Here is a 19,778-nt window from a genome sequence, read left to right as displayed (position 1 = left end):
TTGAACAATTTGCAAAGTCATCAAAGAAGATAGAAATTGTTCCACAAGAGAATGGCATCTGTCTGACAAAACCACCTGAACCTTACAACTCAAAAGTCATGAGGCATGAAAACTCAATGGATGCAAGTCTTCATGATAGTTCATTTTCTCAAAAATAAATAAATAAACAAAAAGTGAATAGGATTAAGAAGCAATTAAGCAATTGGAAGAAGTGTGTAAATTTTTCACTATGTGTATTAATATATTAGATAATTTTATAATTTATATATCCATAGAAAAATAAGAATTGCAAAGATGAGCATAAAAATTTACAAAATTAAGTTAGCGCACCTTTTCAAAGCATAATCGATATCCTGCAAAAGGATTAGGTTCTCTTCACTCTCCTTAATCCGCTGATTAAGTTCAAAAATCTGTACATATTATTCACCATTAAGTAACAAATATAATCAGGAAATGGAAGAAGCTGCCATGGTGAACATGATAAGCAAAACATTGATATATTTTGAAAGAATGAGACTAAATACCCAAGCAAATCAGAAGAAAAGGGCTGTGCATATTTCTACCATCAAGCTTCAAGCATTTAGATAGAAGTAAAGGCAAAATGGAAACAAAAGTTAGGATTTTGGTCGTATTGCCTAATAAATGAACAAATACACCATCCAGAGTTCTCTTGCCTCAGTATAGTAGCCAGATGGCCCAAGATCCACGTCCATAGAAAAAACAATATGTAAAAATATTATTGACGATAACATATGAATAACAGGGAATAAAGCCAAACACTCATGTGTGCAAAAGAATGTCTTTTTAAACTATTCAGAAAACCAAGGTTATCAGCAGAAAATTACATACAAAATATCGATTTATTGTTTTGGTTCACGAAAACTATTTTCAGTATGTTTTTAGAAAAAAAATAAAACCAATAAATTTGAATAAAAAAAAAGGACAGCCCCGTGCACGAAGCTCCCGCCATGCGAGGTCCCGGGGAAGGATCCATTGTGCGTAGCCTTACCCTGCTTTTTGCAAGAGACTGTTTCCAGAATTTAAACCCGTGACCTTTTGGTCACAAAGCAACAACTTTACCGTTGCGCCAAGGCTCCCCTTCGCAATAAATTTGAATGCGTCAAGAAATTTAATAACAATAACAACAACCAAGCCATATCACATTAGGTGAGATCGGCTCTGGATCCTTTTACGCTAGACTATATCCCCTACTATATTATCATCTATACTTAAATAAATTTTATCTTATTTTATTATTGTTAGCCAAGTCTTTTTTTATCTTCCTCTTCCTCGTTTGATATACGTATTTGTCATAGTTTCACATCTCCTAACTGGAGCATTTATTAGTCGTCTAAGTATATGCCTGTACTATCTTAAACGTGTCTCTCAAGTTTTTTCTCAATAGATGCAACTCCGACTTTCTCTTTAATGCTCTCATTTTGTATTCTGTCCATCCTCGTATATCCACACATCCACATTAACATCCTTATCTTGCAACTCTCATCATCTGCTCATGTGCTTAAATTATAGTCTAACATTCAGCGTCATATAACATAGCAGGTCTAACTGTCGTTTTGTAGAACTTCCCTTTAAGTTTTAGAGATATTTTACAATCACATAAAACACCTGACGCTCTCCTCCATTTTAACCACCCTGCTTGTATTCTATGTATGACATCTCTCTCAATCCCTTTATCATTTTATAAAAATGATTCTAAATATTTAAAGTTCTCGGTTCCAGATAACTCGTCGTCTTCTATCTTAACAATTGTGTCATTACATCTAATATTTCTAAACTTAAATTCCATAATTTTGTCTTTACTCTACAAAGCCTAAAATCTTTCACCTCTAGTGTGTTCCACCAAGATTCTAGTTTAGCATTTACTCATTTACGTATCTCATCTACCAAAATTAGTGAGTTAATCTTTGATGTAATGATATTTTTATTGGAAATGTCTCAGTTAATGTGCCTAAAGTCATCATTCTGGTCATTAAATTCTCGTGCATATTTTTAATTAGTTCAATATATATTAAACTAACACCTCTCTTTTCTAGAATTCTAAATATAATTTCTCTCGAGACTCTATCATAAACTTTTTCTAAGTAATACCATGTATGAATCTTATTTTTGCTCCTAATATTTTTCAATTAGTTGTCTGAGAAGTTGTATAGCTTCTGTTGTCCAAGTATAAACTCAAATTAATTTTCAGTTACCATGATCTCTTTGATCTTTTTTCTATTACTCTTTCCTAAAGTTTCATAGTATGACTCATTAGTTTAATACCCTTACAAGTTGCACAATTTTGTACATCTCCCTTATTTTTATATAAGGAAACTATAGACTTACCCGCCATTGATCAAGCATTTTTTTCATTTTCAATATCATATTAAATAAATTTGTAAGTCATTCAATATCTTATTTCCCTAGACACTTCCATACCTCTATCGGAATATCATCTAGTCCAACGATTTTTCTATTGTGTATCAGTTTGTTCTACTTCTAAATTTTAAATTCTAGAATCAAAATTTAAATTTCTATATTCATTTAACCTACATAAAATACCTAAATTAAGTTAGTTACCTAAAAAGTTGATGAAAATATCATTTCCACCGCTCTTCTATTTCTCTGTCGTTTACTAGTAACATATTACATTTATTTTAATACATTTTATTTGGATAAGATCTCTTGTCTTCTTTTCTCTCACTTTAGCTATTTTATAAATGTCTCTATCCCCTTCTTTTGTATCTAATTTTCAATATAATCATTCAAAATTTTTATTTTTTTGCTGCATTCACTACTTTCTTAGCCTTTTTCTTGGCTATTGTATATTTTTTTAAGTCTTCCTATTCTTACAAATATATAATTTCTTATAAACTATTCGTTTTTCCTTCACTTTCTCTTGTACTTTCTCATTCCTCTACCAAGATTCCTTACTTAATGGTGCATGTACTTTTGACTCACCGAGTACACTCTTAGCTACTATTTTCAACTTTGATGTTATCTTATCTCATGTCGTATTAGAGTCACCGTATATTTTACCTAATACTTGTACTTCTACCTTCTCCTTAAATATATTTTGTTTTCCATCGTTTAACTTCCACCACTTAATTGTAGGAGTCATATATATTTTCTTTCTATTGATACTATGTTTGAGGCGTATATCCAACACTACTAACTTATGTTAGGTAGTTAAGTTTTCTTTAGTGATGACCTTGCAATCTTTACAAATCTTTCTATTCCTCTTCTTAACTTCAGAAAGTCAATTTATGATTTATTATTCCCACTTTTGAATGTGACCAAGTGTTTTTCTCTTTTCTTAAAAAATATATTAGCTAATATAAGGACATATGTTATCATAAAATCCAATATACTTTTTCCTTCTTCATTGCTAGTTCCAATCTCATAACCTCCATGTACCCTCTTATATTCATCATTTTTCACTCCAACATGCACATTTAGATTGTCTCCTATTAAAATCATTTCATTTGGCTGTATGTTTTGAAATACTTTATCTAGGTCATCTCAAAACCTTAATTTGATAGTTTCATCTAATCCTACTTGAGATGTATATATGTTAATTACGTTTATAGTTTTTTTTGCCACTACTATTTTGAGGGCTATAATTTTATCCTCTTTTCTAACTACTCCTCCAACTTCATCCTTTAACGACTATCTACAATAATACCCACTTTATTTCTTATTTTACTCTTTCCGGTGTACCATAACTTAAAACTCAAGTTCTATATCATCTTTATTTTCTCGCTTATCCATTTTGTCTCTTGTACACACAAAATACTAATTTTTCTCCTAATCATCGCATTTATTACCTTAATCGATTTACCGGTGAGGGTTCCTATGTTCCATATTCTAAATCTTAGACTATTAGTTTTTCTATAATATTTGCTTTATCCAACCTATGGTGCAAGAACTCTTACCTATTTAACACGACACTCAAGTTCTCATGCAGATATAGTGGTCTTTGTCAATATGTTATAATTGAACCCTGCAACGCAAACTCTTACATATTTAGCATTACACCCGAGTTAAAGATATAGTAGTCCTTGCCGAGACGTTACAGTCAGACTCTGCAACGTGTTTCTTCTAAGGAACAACCTAGCATTAGTTTTAATGAATTCATTTATTGAATATTTGTCTTAGTTTTAATGCTGGTTAACAACCTAACACAACCTTTCTCTTTTATCCGGGCTTGGACGAACATTTGTCAAGAAATTTAATACTAAATATTTATTTTGTTTAGTTTTTCAACTTTTAAATGAAAATAGAAAATTTTCAGAATCAAATAAGAAATAATACTCTTTCTATCTTTCAATGGGTTCAGAAATAATAGGCCCTTAAAGTTAAGCCTAATAAAAGAACAAAATAAAAGGTTAATAAACTAGAGCTGCCAAATACAAAAATGAATGCATTAACAATTATACAACATGCTTCTAAGAATAAATGAAGGTTGTTATACAACATCACATCTCAAATTTCAATTATGGTTATCAACTAAGTAAAATTCAAGTATGGTGTGGATTCAAGTGTCCACCACAGCTATTTCAAGAATATATATATATATATATATATTTGTGTGTGTGTGACGGATATCACGTATCTACTAAAAGCATCACTTCTATCCAACACAAGTTCAAAGGGATAGATGAGGATTCCAAATATCAAAGTTGTCCAAATGGTATTTATTCTGGCATCAAGATCGAATGCTTAAAAAATTTAAGTTTTAGTTGCATTAGATCTACAAGTTATTCACAGTTTAAGTGTCATGCCTTTTCCATGAATTTTGTAATTCATAGGCATATTGATTTTGTGCCTACATGAGCTTTTTGAAGTTATGTAGTCCTCGTTATAATTCCAACTGACACTGAATGAGTGTCACATTATGACGACCTATACAAACCAAGACAAAGAACCCCAATTGTCAAATGGAAAATCAATTATATAATGAAGGGTGAGAATAAGAAAAAAAAAGATACACCAACAAAGATAAACAAATTAGAGGTGATGGAAGGTAAGGAAGTGTAATAGGTGTAGTCAAGAAGAAAACAACAGTTGACAAAGGTCAGATAATCATTCGAATCAGGTTTACATCACCCAAGGAAAAGATTATACAAGCTAAATATATTAGCAAGTAACAATCAAGTTTATATATAAGTTTAAATTATATAATTTTAAGTTTCAATTAATATAGCATAAATCTTTCGTTGATGACATAAATGATATTTTAATATTAGTACCACAATATTATTAAGTTATTAAAATATGTTCCTAATGAAGTAAAAGTTATAAATAAACTAAATTTACATAAGAGATTAACTTTTAAAAGTTATTAATATATACAATCAAATATAATTTTATTAAATAATATAGATATTAATTCATAAATAATATAGTAAATACTAATTATAAGTTATATTCAAGCTTATATGTTGTAAATTAACTAAAGCAATTAACATTTTATATCTTCATAAAAATTATAAAGTTAATTGTCTTCACTTAGTTTAAAGAAATTAATCATGATTATAAACTTGGTTTATGTTGGAAACAAGATGATTGATGGCTGGAGTGGAAGAGGAGGGTGAATACCAAGGTTTAAAGTGTTCTGCCGAGACGGCCAAAACGGGTGAAACATCTCGTTCCACCCGTCGACCGGCATCGGCACGACCCCGGCATCAGACTCACGACTATTGCGACGTGTTACGCTACCCGTGGTCGTAGCGGAGGGATCGCTTGAACCTGCAACAACAGCGGAGGAGTCGCATAACCATTCTGCTGCCACCGCGGAGGCGTGCGCAACCCTACGGCCACAGAGGAGTCATGCGATCCCCGCGGCCATGGTTGAGGGGTCGCACAACCCAACGGCAACGCTGAAGTCGTGCGAGCTCGTGAGTGTTGTCGGATTTCAGATTTTTTTAATTAAACTTAGGTTAATTATTTTAATCAACTCCTAGCTATGATGAAAATAATTTAAAGAGGCTTTCTTAAACTTTAATAAAATTATCTAATTAATTTTATATTTCATTTATTTTAATTTAAAATTCATAATAAAATTTTAATTTATTTATCTATTTTCATTTTTTTCCCTTTATTTTAAGATTATTTTTTATATTGTTTATTTTTTAAAATATTTATGTTAAATATTTTATTTTTTAATTTATATAGTTTATATTTAAAAACTATTGAAAGTATAACAGCACGGCACGATACGATACGGTACCAAAACTGTATTATTCCAGTCTGCGACCAAAACCTCGGCACGGGTCGAAATTTTAAACCTTGGTGAATACCACTTTGTCTAGTGCATTAAAACAAATATATGCAACGGAAAGTAATAGCAAGCAAACCAACGAGGAGACACCATTATTTAAGGTTGTTCTGTAGCCTCCCAAAGCTCTTACTCCACAACATATTGGGTCCATAAGAGGCTCACTCCTGAATGTCCAATATCTTTCATCTTTCTTGCAGCACCCAATGTGCAAAAACCTCTATTAATCTTCATCCTTTTGCAAAAACGATTCTAATACTACTAAACTTAAATTTCATATATTTGGTCTACACTCTACTAAGTCCAAAATCTTTTACTTCTAATATTTCCTGTCACGATTTAAATTTAGCATTTACTCCTTTAAGTATCTCATCAACTGAAACAATGTCATTCGCAAACAATACGCAACATAGTAACTTGTCTAGGATATGTACAGTGAGTTCATCTATGACTAGGATAAAAAGATATAAACTTCAAGTTACCTATCTTTATAAAAAATACTTTGGTTTATTCGCCTAGAATCTTCCCTCTTGTCATTACATCTTCGTAGATATCCCTAATTTTTTTAATATACACTACGCTCACACCTTTCTTTTTTTTAAATTCTCTACATATTTTTCCTCAAGACTCCGTCATAAGTTTTTTCTAGGTCAATAAATACTATATGTAAGTTTTGCTTCTTTTTCGGATACTTTCCAATCAGTTATCTAAGAAGATGTATAGCTTTTATCATCGACCATTACAACATGAATCCAAGTTGATTTTTGACCACCTTAGTCTTCTTCCGTAATATTTTTTCTATTTGTCTTCCCATAGTTTCATGATATGACTCATTAGTCTAGTGTCTTATAATTTGCACAATTTTGAACGTCTCTTTGATTTTTATACAATGGATTAGAGTGCTCCCCTCCATTAATAAGGTATTTTCTTCATTTTCAATAATAGGTTAAATGACTTTGTAAGTCATTTAGTACCCTACTTTTCCAGACACTTTTATACTTCTATTAGAATATCATCAAATTCAACCGTTTTTCTATTTTTCACTCATTTGATATTTTGTTCTACTTCTAAAATTTGAATTATTTGATAAAAATTTAAATTTTTATACTCTTTTGACTTACTTAAATACTTTTACCATCGCTCTTTTATTTCCTCATTGTTCACTAATACTCTATTAGATTTATTTTTAATACATCTTATTTGGGTAAAATCTCTTATTTTCCTCTCTCTCACTTTAGTTATTCTATAAATATCTCTTTCTCCTTCTTTTGTATCAAGTTGTAGATACAAGCATAATGTTCTACACTAGCTTCACTGATTGTTCCCTGGGTCTCTTTTTTGGCAATTGTATACTTTTTAAAATTTTCTTCATTCTTACAAGTGTATAGTAATAGCCAATTCTTTTTTCCTTTAATTTTTCTTTTGTACTTCCTCATTCCACCACCAAAATTATTTATTTAGTGATCTTTGTCCTCTTGACTCACCAAGTACACTCTTGGCCAATGTTTTAAATCTGATTTCATCTTATCCCATATTGTATTTAAGTCATCATATATTTCTCCTAATATTTATGTTAATACCCTCTCCTTAAAGCTACTTTATTTCACATCATTTAACTTCCACCACTTGATCCTATGAGTCAAACACATTTTTCTTTTATTGATATTATGTTTTGAGGTGCGTATCTAACACCCCTAACAGAGATGACCTTGTAATCTTTATAAATTTTTTATACCTCTTCCTAACCATAGGAAAATCAATTTGTAATTTATTATTTCTACTTTTGAACATAACCAAGTGTTATTCTCTCTTCTTGAAAATGTATTAATTATTATAAATTTATATGCTATCGCGAAATCTAATGTAACTTTTTCTTCTTCATTTCTTGTTTCAAAACCATAACCATCATGTGCCCTCAAGGTTTAAAATTTTGACTTGTGCTGAGGTTTCGGTCCCGACAGGAACGATATGATTTCGATATCTTATCATGTCATGCCAATATAGTTTCGGTATTTTTTTAAATTTTAAATATAAATGTATATAAATTCTATTACTATTTGATTATTAAATATGTTCTATATTTTGAGATGCTGAATGTATATTTCAATATTTTTTCATAAGATAATGTCTATTAAATTTTCATAAAATGATTTTTAAAAATAAGTAATTCTCAATATTTAAAACTAAATTTAAAATTATAGAATCATTTAAAAGGCTAAAAATAATTATAAAATTATTTGAAAATCTTACATTATTTTTTTTAATTTATTTGTAAATTTTTAATATTTAAAAATTTATTTGAAATATTTAAGAATTATATTTTTAAAAATTTTAGATTATTTTAAATTTATAATTAATTTTTTTAAAAAAAAATATTTTATAAAATATTTATTGATTTTTGAAATTATTTAAAAATTTTGAAATATTTTTTAATATTTTATAACAATTATTAATAATAGTTTATTTATAAAAAAATACATATTTAAAAAATAAAAAATTAACTAAATCAAAAAAGTTAAAAAAATCACAGCTACAGCGACCTGCAAAGGTTGTCGCGGCACTGTGACCCCCACGGAGGGTTTTAAGAATATATAAAATTTTATTAGAATTTTTTGGAATTTTAAATACATTTTTATATGTTCTAATGGGATGATTCGATTAGGGTTTTAGGAAGTATGTTTGGCTATTTATTTAAATTAGGAGTGGATTGGATCAATTAGCCTAAGTATTCCCAATTAAATGCTAAGTTTTTAAAACCTAAAGTTCTCCATCGCGGTTCTCTATCCCTTCCTGGCGAGTCCGCCCTCTGCGCCCTACCGTCGGTGTCGTCCATGCGAGCAACCAATGTCAGCACTGCGTCCCTTTTCTCCCCAATACTCGGTCACCCCTCTCCTCCATGCTCACGTGTCCCACCACAGAAGCCAAAGATCAGCCTACATCGCGGCGTCCCTCAGCGAGGTTGTTCTCTCTCCCTTCCTTGTGTGTTTGCCCTCTACATGCCCGACCGCCTACAGGTTCCACGCGAGTTGCCGACGTCGGTGCTGCGTCCCTTTTCTCCCCACTGCTCCAACCACCCCTCTCTTCCGCACTCACACATCTCGCCATAGAAGCTGGAGAACAACCTTCGTCACAACGCCCTCCACAACCACTGCAAGTTGTAGCGCCCTCCGCAACCTTGCGTCACTCTGGCAACCGCTATGTTGGTGCCAGTCCCACACCGGAACGGTAAATACCACCCATTTCATGAGGCACGGCACGTCAAACCTTGTATGTTCTTATCCAACCTAGGACATGAAAACTCTTACATATTTAACACTACATTCAAATTCTCATAAATATATAGCGATCTTTGCCAAGATATTGCAGTCAGACTCTACAACACATTACTTTCAAAAATAACCTAGCATCAATGAATAGTTTAATGGATGAATACATAATATTTGCCTATGTTTTACTCTAGCTAGCAATCTAACACAATCTCCTCTTTTATCCTAGCTTGGGACTGACCATGGCGAGGTTTATTCGCCTTCCTCTAGTTGCTAAGAGTCTAAGAAATTTAAGGTGTGACTCAAGTGAGTGTGAAACATTCTCTCTCCAAATTCATTTGGATTCAAGAAATATCAAGATTTCCAAAAGCAACCTCCTCATTTGACAAAATTCCAATTAATTTCATCCATTCTCACTCTTGTTGGCCAAATTTCAACCATTTCTATCCATCCTATAATGAAATCTAGATCATTTATAGTTGATTTCTATGAAATCCTAGTTTCCCAACTCCCCATCAATCTTTCTTGACGTGATTGATTACTCAAAAAAGTTCATATAGGCCTCTACTAATACTTATCAAGCTCAAACTATCAAAATTGGTATCGATCAATTTTAACAATCATGATCTCGACAATCTTTTGAATGGGACAATCATTCTACTAGGCAATGTAATCTAGACAATTCTCAAAGCATTATTAATGATCATGTAGTTTATTACTTTGAAGACCATAGAACAGGATGTTCCATATCTACCACGCATCAATTGACAAACAGATACTTGTTAGAATCACCTTCACTCGCTCTCCTTATGTAATCTTTAGACAAACCAAGTGAGTGAAGACAATCTCTATTTCAATCCTTGATGGGTTCTTTTTCATCTTTCCCTGAGGTTACTACTTTGTGATGGTATGTCATCTAAGAGTATTAACCTTGAAATGTGAGTTGCTAATTCATGGATAGATAATTCCACATGTCTGATGCCAACTCAAGACTTCTCTAGAAAGCATAGAGTTTCAAGTAGTATCATGCATCATGCTTGTAAGGAGCCTGGAAAATGGACAAGTATGGAATAACTAGCAAGTCCAAATGAAACAAAAATGTCGCATAACCTATTGCTTAACGCATCAATACAGAGGATTTTAGAGTGAACAAAATATTGTTGGCAACTTCAACTAGATACACCTTTTTCTCTCAACCCAAGATCAGTCTAGAACAACTCAATTCTATGAACCACAACCATTACACACAATCTAACCAACAAAAATCTTACAATCCCTCATATGTTATGTTTCTTTACTACTCACCTTGAAAGAATCAATAAAGTGAAATAACAAAGCAAGTGAAGTAAACATTAAACTGTAATTAAACAAGTGATTGTCATTACCAAAAAGGAAAAAATAATTAGTCTTTTTCAACTTCCTTCTCCCTGGCCTTTCTTCTTCCCCTTTGACCAAAAAGCTCTCTGCTACAGTCGTCCAATCTCCTGACCATTTTTTTGGGTTTTTGTGATCTTAAACTGTGGATTAGTTGGATAGCACGTCAACATATGCAATCACTCATCAGGTAGTAATACTTGATCATGACTAATCAAACGCATAACTAGCATCTTGGTCACCTATCCACATCTGGTACTAATGTTAACTTTTACAATATATTTAAAGCAAAAGCATTAATATACTACCAAGATGATTGTTCAACATATCTCAAGTAAAGAAGCAAATCTTGAGACCACCAATAAATAAGAAACCAGGCTAAATAAACTTTAACGATTTATATGGGACAGACTTCTAGGAAATATATAGACTAAAAGTTTACAGTGACCTCAAATTTGTACGCGTTAAACAAGTGCAATGGGCTTTCATGCATCACTCCATTGAGTACCCCATCATCAGCATGAATTGAACTCAAGGAATTTAAGCCCTGCAAAATTATAAATGTTTATCCTCATTTAAGGTAGGCCTCATAACAAGCCAGAGATGAAATAGGACAGTTAGATGACTTCTTGTGTTAGCTAGGAGAAATCATTCAAAAAAACTAAGAATTTAAGCATTAAATCTTTCTTTAACAGTCCTTAAAGAAAATGGTTGGTTTACATTTGAAAGTAACTCATGAGCATAACCAAGAATGAAGTAATCCTAGGTTTATCAAAATTAATCCCAAAATTTGAATCTCATTGCCAATAAACATTTGATGACAACTGATATTAAGATCAAGTTTTCAATGAGTCACTACAAATCATTTCACAATAACTTACTGTTTTTTATTAAGATAGGATCAGAAAAACACAAGTGGAAGACATGATGGAACATTGATGTCCTACTATAGCATTGGAGTACTACAGCCCAAATTCCCTCAAAAATGTATTCCAAAAAAAAAGAGCATAACGAGACTACGTTTGGGAACTCTAATATGGTCTGGTAACTTAACAGTCACAAAATATCATGTGTTGAACCAAGGATCAAGTACATAAACCAGGGTCAAGGTCTAAGGGCATGAGGCTCTTACCAATGCAAGTCTAAAGAATCTTCTAGCTAACAAAATGTTCATCAAAGTGAATCTTTAGAGGAAATAATGCCCATTCTCTGAGCCCAAAGACGAAGCATTCAGCTTTAGATGTGGAAAAGGGAATATCAAATATATGTGTAAAGAGACAAGCACTAGAGACATGTGATATTAAGTTTTTAAACTGAATACGTTGACAAAAGAACATGTGAAACAAGAACCCAAATGTGTGTCATCTGTATCACATGGAAAACAAGAACACGATCTGAAGGGAAAACATAACTTAAATATCAAAATGATGTGGCAAGAGTTGCAGATCTGGAACTCTAAAATTAATAAATATGCCTAGAAGTCAGCAGGCAAGATGAAAGAAATTAGGACAAAAAAGTACCACCTTTGCATCAATGAAGTTCATTGAGTAACTCAATGCTTCAATTTCACCATCCAATTGAACAGAGACTGCAACATTCCAAGTTGTTAATGGTATCATGTCACTTAGAATAAGAATGTAACATCTTAGTATAGTTACCTTCAACAAACATTTTTGTGAGTGCCTCAATTTCACTGGAAACTTTCGAGTTCTCTTCTTCCGCTGAGCAGATCGCCTTTTTCAATTTATCCACATATGCATCTGCAATATAACAAAACTGACTCAAGTGAATAGAGAGAATATCCATCAATAAAACACAAACACCTGACAATTGTTGAACAAAAGAGAAAGGAAAAAATTCAAACAGAACAAACACTGCATCCTAAACACCAAAAACACAAAAGCCCTAGCAAGGAGAACGTTATTAATTATTTCCAGGTGGTAAATGATATCCCAATAAAATAAAAAATGAAGGTAGCACATGCATGAATTGCAAAATTCTTAAAGACCGTCAGATGAGTAGTATCTTGCCTAATTCTTCAAGGCTCAGAGATGCAACATCTTGTTCCTGCCCATCGAGCAGCTTAAGCTTTTCCTGAGATAATTCAAGCATTCGTAGCACGTTGAAGAATTGGGGGGAAAAAAAATGGGTCTCATAAGAAACTAGGCAAAAAGGAAGTAAGTTAGGACCGACTAGAGACATGCCTCAAAATTGAAAATGCAACCCTCTAACATCTTCGAATCCTCCGATGAGGCATCAGAAGAGTTCAAGAGGTTGTCTCGCGTCTCAGAGAGAACCTTCAAGCGACTTCAAGATTTCGATTTTGAAGTGAAAGTATGAATGCAACACAAATGACCGAAGATTAGTCGCAGGAAAAAATCAAAAGGATAATTTCACAAATAAAAAACCGGGAACAGCACCGACAATCCTACCTGCGAATGCTTTCCAAGTGGATCGATTCCGTAGCAGACTGGGACGATGTTAGGGTTTCTGCCATGGACGCCCCGTTATCTCCCTCCCGCCTTGGATTTCAAAAGAAGAGGAAAGGGCATTTCATTTATCTGGTTCCACACTCCGCACAAAATGACTTGGATTTGGACCTGCTTGGCGAGCTCTCGTCATTGGTATATTTATAACAAAAGGCAAAAAATAAGAAAATCCCCAAATTTTGTCCTTAATGTAATTAAATTATAATTAGGGATGGCAAATTCTATTTTCTTTAATCATGTTACAAGTAAATCGATCAACAAAAATAAAAGAGAAAAAAACATATTAAAATAATTAGATTTTAATGATTTTTTTGATAAATTATTTTCGTAAATGGATGAATTTGTATCGATCCGTATATATATTTAGGCTATGTCGTGTCATTTTTTAATTTTATTGCTATTGATTATATTTTAAGTCTTGTTGAATCATATAGTATTATTGAGTCATATTGAATATTATCAACTCTAATCATAATAGATAGAGATGCAGTAGGGATCTTCTGGTCCGCAATTTACAGATCAAAGGATGGTCCATTGTATGAGGATCGTTGATTTAGATAGAGTCCATCTTTAAATTGGTAGGGTCCATCCAAATCAAGGATTTATAATAGTGGACTATCCCCTGATCTATAAATTATGGACCAAAGGATCTGTCCTCATAGAAAGGTGTATTAAGATTATGATCCCATCAAAAGGAAAGGAGAAATATATTATCATCATCATCACTACAATCATTATGATAAGAAGAACTATGCAAAGAGATCAAAATTTGAGTTCCAATGACATAAAAGAAAATATTTAAAGCCAAGAAGAAAAAGGGAAGAGAATATTAGTAAAATATTTCAGTTGCAACAAAGTGTCAAAGAGGGACATTTAAAAGATAATTTGCCTGGATTTAAAATAAAAATAAAAGTAATTTGACTGGATTTAAAATAAAAATAAAAGAATAAGAGCAAGTGTTGGTATAATTATATTTTAAGCATGAATATATGTTTTTAATGGCTTGTAAAAGTGTCATCATATACTACTTATACTGACACTTTTGATATAATGATATTAAATTAAAATGTCTTTTATAGTGATGTCGTCTAAAGCCTTATGACATTTCCTAGTGTCACTAGAACATAAAAATAATCACACCATTAATGTCATGAATAATTGTTATAGTGAAAAAAAATATCACTATAAAATTTGTAATGGCATTTATACATGCCTTGTTATTATAGTAATGATGACAAATTTATATGCCATTTAAAATCATTTACTGGAACAACTATAAGTATCTTGTATTTGTTGGTTAGTCCTAGGAAAATTGTATCGGTTCCACTGTACAAAAATTTTGTACAAGTGTCGAACCTTTCCTTAAATAACCTATTGTGTTCTTTAGAAGTTAAATTAGGAATCGCAGACGGAACTTAACATCATTGATTCCAAATTTAACTTATCTATTCTTGATGGTTTAGATTTGGATCGCAAGCGGAACTTAACATTATTAATCCAAATCCACCTATGTTATTAATTCCATTAAATATTAATTTCCAAAATTGGTTTCCAGAACTGCATGACGAGGCACATGGCCTTCTTGGGTATGGGAGCATCCACCACCGCCTAGACAAATCCTTTTAAGGAAAGCTAATATTTAATTTCCTTAAATAACTCTAGGTTAACCAAAAAGAACAATTGAATCACAAATTCGAAAAATAAAGAAAACACAAACTCGAAAAAAAAATTGAAAAACTAGATCTAATGTCTCTTGTATTTGGAATTCTTACAAAAAGAAATAACTAGCATGATGCGGAAAACAATTGCTAATTATACCTTCTCTTTGTATGCTAATGACCTCGAGATCTTCTACCGTATTCCTCGCCTCGCCTTGGACGTCGTGTGGGCGACGATCCTCCAAGATGAACACCACCCAAAGCTTCTTCTTCCTCCTTCTAGTATTCGGCCACCACCACCAATTTAGGAATCAAAGAGAGCAGGAAAAGGGATAGGGAGAGAGCCGACCACAATGAAGAACTCCACAAGAGAATAAGAGTTGTTGTCTTCCCTACTTCTCCTCTTCTTCTCCTTTTCTTGTATCCGGCCACAATGAAGAACCATAAGAGGTGGTCGACCCTTAGGAGAAAACTAGAGAGAAGAGAGAAAAGAATAGCACATCTTCTTGAGGCCTCTCCTCCCCTTCTTTTATATTACTTGCTCAAGGCAAATAAGGAAAGATTTTTTACAAAAAATAAAATCTTCCTCTTATTTTTCCTTTTCCTCTTTCCTCTTGATTGAATCAATCACCAATCCTTGATTGGGTTTAATTTAATTGAGTCTTTTAAAAGGATGATTGGTCGGCCCCTTGCTTGGGCACCAAGCAAGGTGGTCGGCCACAATTAAAAGGAAAGAAATAATCCTTGTAAAAATTTGATAAGCAAAGAAAAACTCTTATAAAATTTTATAAGCTCTCTTTCAATTTCCTAAAGTGAATGTTAAAAAGGAAAGTTTCAAAAATTAAAACATGTTTTAAAATTTGAAACTTCTATTCTAAAAAATTTCCTTTTTTAACATGGTGATAGAAAATTTAAATTTTAAAACTCCTATTCATTTTTTTCTTAAACCATGAGGATGGTTAAAAAAGGAAAGTTTTAAAACTTTTAAACTTTCTTTTAAAGCATGTGGCCTAATTCAAATAAGGAAAGTTTTTAAATTTAAAATCTCTCTTTTACAACTTGTAGTTTTCTATAAAGAGAATATTTTAAAATTTCAAAACACCCCTCATTGTTTGAATTAATGTTGCCGGCCCCCTCTTGCTTGGGCACCAAGCAAGGGGCCGGCCCCTTAAGAGGACAATGTGGTCGGCCCTTGCTTGGTCACCAAGCATTGGGTCGGCCCCCTTCTTGGACACCAAGATGAGCTTATATTTGGATAGACTTGAGGTTTTAATGAGGCTACGACAGGGACCTAGAGGAGAAATTGGTTTTGGCCTTCCGATGAGCTTGAGTATCCCGTGTTCGCCCCGAACACACAATTCAAGTTCATCGATAATAACTCATTCCACTAGAGAGTTATTATCGTACTACCGCATCAATCCCAAATTACATTATGGGCTCCTTCTTATCATGAGTGTGTTAGTCTCCCTGTGTTTAAGATAATGAATGCCCACTAATTAAACGAGTTACTGACAACTCACTTAATTAATATCTTAGTCCAAGAGTAGTACCACTCAACCTCATCGTCATGTTGGACTAAGTCTACCTACAGGGTTTAACATGACAATCCTTATGAGCTCCTCTTAGGGTCATTCTCGACCTATATTACTAGGACACAATTTCCTTCTATAATCAACAACACACACTATAAGTAATATCATTTCCCAACTTATCGAGTTAAATCTCACCCATTGATAAGTCAAAGAAATAAATACTAAATATATGTGTTTGTTATTATATTATGATTAAGAGCACACACTTCCATAATAACTAAGGTATAATTCTTTTATAAAGTCAGTAAAAAAAAAACTTACCTAAAATGGTCCTACTCAATACACTTGAGTGTATGAGTGTAATTTATTAGTTAAGATAACCAATACTTAATTACACTACGACTACTTCAACAGTTTGTTCCTTTCCATCTTAGTCGCAAGCAACTGCTTATAATTTATAAAGAACCCATAACATGATCTTCTGTGTGTGACACCACACACCATGTTGTCTACTATATAAATTAATTGAACAAATTACATTTAACAAATAAATGTAGATATTGACCACTATGATTTTTTATTTCTAAATAAATGTTTATACAAAAACTAGGCTTTTAGTATACATTCTAACAGTATTTTATTTATAGTGACAATAAAAAATGTCCTTAATGATAGTTTATAAGATTAATTTAAAATGCCTCATTATATAATTTATAATGATACTTACAAATGTCTTATATAGTAGTCTATAAGGACTTAAAAATTATCATTAATAGTTATTTATGATGACTTTTTGAAAAGTCTCTAATGGATTTGATATTCTATTGTGATGTAAAAAACACCATATGTTATGAACTATGTCATCCATTTTTAATATTTTCATGATATAATATTCATGCATATAACAAATTAACATAAATACAAATAAAAAGTTTTAAATAGAAATTAAAATGTCAATCAATAATTGTCATTAATTTTCCAATCCACAAGGCTAATAAATTTATCACATCAAAAAATATCTACATATCAATTACAAATGTACCCAATGTATTTAGTTTAAGAACTAGCAAAAAATTAAGTCTCATAAAGCAAAACATAACCAAACTTGTGGTGCATCTTCATTCCTCAACCATCACATCTTAAACAAAATCCAATATTCTTGTCACCTACAATAAAAATTCATATATGTGTAAATAAAATAAAATTAAAAAAAACATAAAATAAAGAGATTAAAATTTAATTCAAACTAGTGAATATTTACCAAATGATAAACCGAGAAAACTCCAAAGCATCAAATATAATTAGTTTAAAAAGACATTAACAATTACCTTATTATTGGGCCACAAAACTCCAAATGCACCAGTAAAAGTCTTCTTCATTAACTGTCAACTACAAATATAATTGATATTGGTTTTAAAAAGTGGCATAACATGACGGACATATACGATAAATAGTAGTTAATTAAAAAGTTACATATCATACCAGATGACAAGGCCAAGTTATCATTCCTCCAAGTGCATCCTCAAACCTTTGTAAAAGATCATATGACCTAATCAAACTCTCTTCCCATTCTAGGACAACTAGAACTTGTATTTCATACTAATTTGGTCCCAACGTCTGTCTTCCTACTTCAGTATTTGGATCCATGCTACGAAAAACTCCTTTTGCCACAATTTTTATCGAATCAAATAGACATTTTATCGAGACAGAAAATCCAATCTAACAATGCAAAAAGAGAAGATTATGATGAAAACGAATATGATATACCATCAACAACAATAATTATGCTAAATAAGATTATACGTTATTACTCAATCTAACTGAATTCACAACTTCTCACAATAAGCAGCAATACACATACAAGAAATCAATAAATGGCTAACTCAAGATAATTATATTCTCACACAAAAACATATATAGCTTAGAAGAAAGCAAACTCTAACTCATCAATACAAGTGAATTGAACAATAGAAGGGAATTTTTGCAGAAAATGAACAAGACCTGAAAAATCTCACATAAAGACAGCTTACAAGAAATTAATAAACGACTAACTCAAGATAATTATAAGCTCACACAAAACATATATAGCTTACAAGAAAGTAAACTCCAACTCATTATGGCCATCAAATAATAAATAATATCATAATAAACAATGAAAAACCATTTACGCATCTAACTTATATTCTTAACCCAAAAAGACCATGCCAAATCAACAAAGTATTAACTCAATATAATAATAAAGTAATAAAACTAGATAAAGACTTTACCCTTAGAGATGAACTAATTGGATTAGAAAGTAATTGACTACTAGATGATGTTATGTATTGTATATGGTTGTAATTTGAACCAAGGTTTTGGTTTGGCTGATTGCAAATCTTTGATTCTAACATTGCAATGTGGTGGCCTTGCTTTCTAACTTACTCATCCATTTTTTCTAACTTTGTCTTTTGCTCCATCGCTATTCGGTTACATGTACTACGAATTGAAACTTCTCCCCATAAATCAAATGGGTTAACACCATCACCAAACATACATACTCGCCCTAGTCTGTCTGGTCCAATGATTTGAGTAAATATGTCATTTTGACCAACTCGATCATCCTCATCTTCAGGAAGTTGATTTTATAGTTATTTTATTGCAGCCTTTACCAAAAAATCAAAAGTCATAATTTATACATAGTCATGATGAAAACAAATATCTTTGAAAGTAATATAGTTGAAGTTTATAATGTAACTTACCAATTTTTCCACCACAATGTTGCTTGAGGGGCTTCCATTAACATGAGTGAAGCAAACATGGAATAATTCGAATCGTGATGGAGGTCGCCCCTTTTCTTTTCTCTAAAATTACAATTGTTAAAAGTTTGTAGATTCTAATGCATGTACAATTATAAGATTAATAAGATAAATTATCAATTTTTGTTGCACTTGAGCAAAAGATCTTCTTCCAGTTGTCTAATTCATTATCTTTTGCTTCCGAGCAATCTTATTTTTTTCACTTCGTTCCTAATATATTAAATTCAAATTGATACACAATACAAAAGTAAAAATGAAAAATTTCTAAATAGATAAAATATTATATACCTTTGATTTTTTTTTTTAATTCCACTAAACAACTCATTTCACATATTGCTCTACAAAAGCTTCGTTATCTCTTTCTTCCAAAAGAACTTGCATTGA

General features: G+C 31.8%; 1 protein-coding gene across 2 annotated transcripts in view; it reads right to left on the bottom strand.

Annotated features, from left to right (window-relative positions):
* The window catches only part of LOC122046867, a 58,601-nt gene extending 45,093 nt beyond the window's left edge, over window positions 1-13,508 (bottom strand). For both annotated transcript variants that reach the window (XR_006130409.1, XM_042607778.1), the window contains exons 1-7: window positions 13,353-13,508; window positions 13,125-13,227; window positions 12,951-13,014; window positions 12,579-12,680; window positions 12,444-12,508; window positions 11,369-11,467; window positions 331-410 (exon numbers count right to left, since the gene is read on the bottom strand). Coding sequence is in view for 1 of the 2 variants with exons in the window: in XM_042607778.1 (XP_042463712.1) it covers window positions 331-410; window positions 11,369-11,467; window positions 12,444-12,508; window positions 12,579-12,680; window positions 12,951-13,014; window positions 13,125-13,227; window positions 13,353-13,417 (578 nt within the window). In the remaining variant the exon portion in view is untranslated. The remainder of the gene's footprint in view (window positions 1-330; window positions 411-11,368; window positions 11,468-12,443; window positions 12,509-12,578; window positions 12,681-12,950; window positions 13,015-13,124; window positions 13,228-13,352) is intronic.
* Window positions 13,509-19,778: the final 6,270 nt, after the last annotated feature.

Source organism: Zingiber officinale, chromosome 2B (genome assembly GCF_018446385.1).
Source record: "Zingiber officinale cultivar Zhangliang chromosome 2B, Zo_v1.1, whole genome shotgun sequence".
Lineage (NCBI taxonomy): Eukaryota > Viridiplantae > Streptophyta > Magnoliopsida > Zingiberales > Zingiberaceae > Zingiber > Zingiber officinale.
This window is presented reverse-complemented; position numbering and strand designations above follow the sequence as displayed.